Here is a 6,000-nt window from a genome sequence, read left to right as displayed (position 1 = left end):
GTATTGACTACTACCTCCGGTCTCATTTATAAGAGAAAGTTTGCTTTTTAGATTCATTCAATAACAAATGTATTTGGACAGTATTATAGACTAGATACATTGATTATTCAATGAATCTAAAAAGTCAATTTTCTCTTATAAATAGGACCGGAGGGAGTATTGACTAAGTGCACTTTAGATATAAATCTATTATTGAAGAACTCTCAAGTTTTAAATTGATTAGAGATAGAATTTGGAATTTTTATAAAATGACATCATTTATCTTACAAGTCAATTTTTGAGACGTATTTTAGTTTATTGGTCGAATCGTAAACCACACGCATAATTTATATACATGCATCAAACCATATTCAATAATGATGAATTTTTAGTCTCTTCACTAAGGACTCATTAATTCATAACTCACAAGAGCATTAATTCAACTCTAATAATTGATGTGATGATTTATTTTGTTATAATCTCTAAATGTTTGTTGAGTCTTAAAATTTTTCCTAATATTTTGGTGAGTTATGGGAACTTGATTCATTTAGGATTTATTTGGAGATTTTGAGGAAAAGGAAAGGTAGAACTTTTTTGTAAAAAGCAAATTAGATTAATAAAAAAGAGTATAAGAAATCCTCAAACAAAGTCTACAATTACAAAAGAGTGAATTCACCTTTAAAAAATATAAAGAATTTTTGCACCAATCATAGAAATTAACAAAAGATCTACTCTTAACCCCTATATAGACGTCAACCAACTCCAAGAGAGCACTTTTATGTGTAAAACTATGTCTTCTAAATTGAAAATTTCCTCCTTGAAAAGAATTCCATTTCTTTTGAGCCATAAGCCTTAACATGGGGACATTCAAATCACCACTTCCTTATTCTTGCCGATTTTGTCTTTCAATTGATCAAAGAAGTTCATCAACTAATGAAAACATAATCTCCAATCAACAAAGAAGGCAAACATGAAGAAACTCCTTCTGACCCTCTGACAATATCATTCACAGAATCAACCTTTGCTTTTTTTTCTTCCCCTTTATCTGATCTTTATCGAGGAGCAACAACATTAATCCTGACACGCTTCTTCTTAGGCCGATCCTCTGAAGGGGCCGAGACAATCGGGATAACCTCAGACTTTAACAGGATCAGAATATTCGTATACCTATCTAAAAAGGAGGAAACTATAAAAAATAGAAACTAAACAGATTGATATGTTAGTAAAGAAAAAGAAGCAGGCAACTTACGAAACATCCCTTTCTGCCTTTCTGTGAAACTGGCCTTTGCTACTTCCTTGTAGGATATCAGATCATTTGAAAACGAAACCATAACTGCTTTCATATCCTTATTAGTATCATTGACTGCATCATGAGATACCTATTAAATTTTGGCACATTCAAAGAAATATTCCATGGACCAGAATCGTCGATGTCATTCCGTGATACCTACTCGCCCATTAGAAAGAGAAGAAACGACACAAAACTTCTCCCGAGCAAGAAGAGTGAGGAGTTTAGCCATAAAGTAATTAAACTTAAAATATTTCAACTGTCAATGTAAACCTTGAAGACTCAATTTTGGACACATAGGAGATAAGCAAAACCATGGCCAACAACACCCTTCCAAGCAGAACACACTTCAAAAAGATTGAAGAAAAGGTATTGAGAAGGCAAACCCGCTTTCCCCTGGTATACTAGTAATAAATTACTCGCACAAAGCCCCAAGTGCAAGGATGAAGTTGTGAATGGGGAATATGATTATGATCCAGATCCTCCTTCTTGAAATGGGTTTGTGGGAGACAAACCCCTAACTTTTGGAAAATACATGCATAAAGGGGACAGAACACCCCTTAAACTTGTAAAAAAAAAACCTTTTTTCAGACAAAACCGACAGGATTTCCCAATCGGAAGAAACCCCTATTTCTAAATGATCAAACGAAATTTCCTTCCCCAGAACAAAAGCAATCTCATGGACTAAATACGGTGGTTCAACCCAAGAGTAATCTTCTACTGCGATCTCCGCCATATGAACTAATAAGACTATTGAAATTGGAAGATTTGGGGGATAAGGCAAAGCGATACGGAGAAAATATACAAGTATGAAGTAAATGTTCCTAAAGAAAATTGAGAAGTAGTACCTAAACACCTGTAAGGAAAGTGACCCAAAGATCAACAACCCAGATCAAACAATTCAAGGGTAACGCACATATTTTCCTGTCAATCCCCTCGAATAAAAAAACTTGAGCGACCTAGGTAGGGTAATCCATTCCTAACACACATATTTGAGGTGACGTGTTGACGACTTAGAGAGATAGCAAACCAGAAACGAGAAAACATTAAATGCGTTGATTACTTCTATAAAGTACTCTAAACATTTCAAATTCATTATGCGTCTGAGGTACGTCTTTGATATGAGGGACCAATGTTGTTGAAAGACCTCCTGATTCCTAAGACGACAGCAACTCTTAGGGGAAATTGTTATGGGCCGGTCATATCCCTCTTCGCGGGACCATCATAAGACAGGATGTCCCGCATCCGAGTTAGATATTTACTAAGCTTCTCGAATATTCTTCTGACCATTGAACCCTCGGAGACCCAAAAGCAGGATAACTGTACTCCCAACACATCCAACGGTCCTTTGTATTTCATGCCACGAAGATAGCGAGTTAGTTATTCCGCTCTTCTATATATACAAATGGTGACATTTCAAATAACAAGTTTCAAATACAATTTTGAATATTCTCTCATCATTCACATACTAAAGCGTCAGAGTGTTAACTTTACAAGTACACTTGTTTCGTCGCATTGAAAGCTCTCCTCCGCTGTAACTTCTGCAATTCTACATAATTCTGGTTTTTGCGGAAGAGTAACCATGCAGCATATGTATATATAAACTAATATATCTATAATATAAGAAAACAAATGCCCCTGGAAAATCCAATTTTGCCCCATGCTCTTTTGCCAACACCTATTCAATTTTAGTTATTTATTGTCTTTTCTCATTTTTCTGACAGATTTTATTATTATTAAATTGAATTGGTCATTTTATATAAAGGCTAAAACACTATTTTCTACCCATTTGTAAACTCCTCTTTCTTTCTTTTCTTCTCACGCTTTCTCTCTCTTTTCCCAATCACTTTTCTTTCTCTCTTATTTCTCTTCCTACTGCATCTCTCACATTCATCTCTTTTCTTTCTAATTCTTTTTCTCTCATTCTCTTATTTATTTATATGTCATCTTTTTATGTTCATCAATCTTTTACATAGTTGTGATTTATTTTTTATTTTTCATTTTTTTCCAGGTTATAGATCTATACCAAGACGCAAACTAACTTTAAACAATACAAAAAGAGTAAGTTTTATCATTTTTTAAAGTTGTAGATCTATGCATATATTCTTTTGTCATTTTTGAACTTCATGACAAAACCCATATTTTTTTGCATCTTTTTAACTTCTTTTATTTTTTCACGTAGTAGATTTACATAGAAGAAGATGAAAAAAAAAATCATTCTCTTTTGTATTTTTCTTACTGACTTTTGCATTTTATTTTTGAAAAATAGAAAAAAATTATTTGAAGTTCTGGTGAAGAAATTTTTGGGATTATGGTTTGGGATTTTTTTAAATAAAGACAAAATATCATTATCTTTTATCAACTAAAAAATTTATTATTCAAACACATTTTTCAAGCTAACTCCTTTTAAAATTTTACTTAGATATATATGCAAAGAAGAATGAGAAGATTATTAATATGAAATTTTTTTTGAAAAAAGGTTATTGAAAAAATAAAAATTTTAAAAAAAGAAAAGGGATATTTGAAGGGATTTGTGGGATGTTGGTGAGAGAAAGTAGGAAGAAGAAGAAGAAGTAAATTAGAAATGATATTTGTGAAAGAATTGGGTTGAAAAAGATGTACATGTTATAATTATTTTGAAATAGTAACAAACAGTACATGTCCATCAATCACACAAAGTTTTCAACTTTGCACAGTAGCCATGAATAGTAACATGATAGTAGTAACAACACTATATATACCACCTCTTGACATATGAACGAATGCACCAATCGTTTTACGAGAAAATATATACTATCAGTCTCTTCTATCTCTCTGTATTCAGTATTCTTAACACATTATCAGCACGATCGTTTCTATCAAAAGTGTTTACTACACTAGTAGAGGTCATAATCCCATTTGCAGATATTAACTTTTATATTCGATGGAAGTCTGAGACTCAATATGTAAATATTCTTTTAATATCCAGTGGAGGTCTAAAACCCCATACGCATGTACTAATTTTTATCATATGTGTTCATTTACCTTATATGTTATAGATTATATTTATCTCCAACACATATAACGGTCATATTTTTTAACACACTTAATTTTTGATTTAATATTCTTTTAATCAACCTTTTTCTTTTTCTTTTTCCTTTTCTCCAACGATAATATAACAACCATTTTTACCTCTATAAATACTTCAACTTCCTTCATAATTTTCACATCATTCTCAAAACATCTACCTACAATTTTTTTTCTAATGGCTGATTTTCTTATTTTGCTCATCACTCTCATTGTAATTATTTTTTTTAATTTTCAGTCTTATTATGCATGAAGAATTAGGTAATGATTTTGTAGTTTTAATAATAATTCTCGTTTTACCATTACTTATCATAGCTTGGTTTGTTAGTAGAGGTTTTAAATAATATGTAATCATGAATTTTGTGATTGAATAAATTGATATTTCTTTTAGTTTTTAAATATTGATTAAGTTCATCTGAATTATAGATATAATCATGTCCAATCTTAAGCATCAATTCAAAATTCTAAGCATAACTAGGGAGAACTTCATAACATGGAACAACAATTTAATAGAGTACCTTTCATGTGAGGGACTTAACAAAATCCTTGAAGGAGACGATTCTGGAAAAACAACAGATGACCCAGAAGAAATGGAAAAGAAAAAGTCAAAAGTGAACAGAATAATAAAGCACCATCTTGACGATGGATTGCAAATAGAATACTCAAATGCTAAAGATCCCAAGATTTTATGGGACAAAATTAAAGCAAGATTTGGACATCAGAAGAAAGTCCTGTTACCCTCATTAATGGATCAGTGGAACAAGTTACGGTTCCAAGATTACAAAACTGTCATTGCATATAATTCTGCTATGCACCAGATTATAGCAAAGCTAGAATTTTGTGGCAAAACTATAATTGAAAAAGAAAAGTTGGAAAAAACTTTTTCAAATTTCCATGCATCTTAGGTATTATTGCAACAACAATGTAGAATGAGGGAATACACTGAGTATTCTGATTTAGTTGCAGCTCTTCTGGTGGTAGAACAAAATAATGAGCTCCTTATAAAAAACCACCAGCCACGTCCCATAGGAACAATGTCATATCCTGAAATTAATGCCACGACCTTTAATCGTGGGCGTGGTGACTTTAATCGTCTTAAGAGACGTGGTGGTCATGTTCGTTATGATGGTAATAATGGTCATGCTCGTTTTGATGGTCAAAATCAAGGAGGATATCATGGTCGAAACCTTTTCCACGGTCGAAACTATTTTCGTGGTAGAGGACGTGGACGAGGTTATATGAATAATTATAGATCCCCCAGATATGACCAAAATAATTGGAATCGCAAAGGAAAGGGTAAGTATATCCAAGAAGGTCCCTCAAGGAATTATGAGGATATATGCTACAGATGCGGAAAGAAAGGCCATTGGTCTAAGGTGTGTAGAACACCAGAACACTTGTGTAAAAGACCAATGGCATATGCTGAAGAAAAGGGAAAAGAAGTGAATTTTAATGAGATTGAACCCAGAAACAATAATACCTATTTTGAGACTGCTGACTTTGTTGGAGGTGAAACTGATTAAGTAACTATTTAAAATATGTATTTGAATAATGTTTGGTGTGCTTGTTTTATATTTGAAATATGTATCAACTTAAGCATTTGTATGTTGTTGAGATGTATCTTATGTTTGCATGAAATAATAATGTTTAATATGTTGTTAATTTAC

General features: G+C 32.3%; 2 protein-coding genes across 2 annotated transcripts; both read left to right on the top strand.

Annotated features, from left to right (window-relative positions):
* The first annotated feature begins 4,767 nt into the window (after positions 1-4,767).
* On the top strand, positions 4,768-5,238 carry LOC131651149 (uncharacterized). Its single transcript, XM_058920819.1, has one exon. The coding sequence runs from the start codon at positions 4,768-4,770 to the stop codon at positions 5,236-5,238; it is 471 nt and encodes a 156-aa protein (XP_058776802.1).
* A 24-nt stretch (positions 5,239-5,262) lies between these two features.
* LOC131651148 (uncharacterized) lies at positions 5,263-5,856 on the top strand. Its single transcript, XM_058920818.1, has one exon. It carries the CDS (start codon positions 5,263-5,265, stop codon positions 5,854-5,856), a length of 594 nt encoding a protein of 197 aa, XP_058776801.1.
* Positions 5,857-6,000: the final 144 nt, after the last annotated feature.

This window comes from Vicia villosa, linkage group LG2 (genome assembly GCF_029867415.1).
Source record: "Vicia villosa cultivar HV-30 ecotype Madison, WI linkage group LG2, Vvil1.0, whole genome shotgun sequence".
NCBI lineage: Eukaryota > Viridiplantae > Streptophyta > Magnoliopsida > Fabales > Fabaceae > Vicia > Vicia villosa.
Note: the sequence above shows the minus strand (reverse complement) of the source record. Positions and strands in the feature narration are given on the sequence as shown.

Bases quoted from the DNA above. Each gene is read 5' to 3' on its own strand.
- LOC131651149 (XM_058920819.1), top strand. From the start codon at position 4,768: ATGTCCAATCTTAAGCATCAATTCAAAATTCTAAGCATAACTAGGGAG.
- LOC131651148 (XM_058920818.1), top strand. From the start codon at position 5,263: ATGAGGGAATACACTGAGTATTCTGATTTAGTTGCAGCTCTTCTGGTG.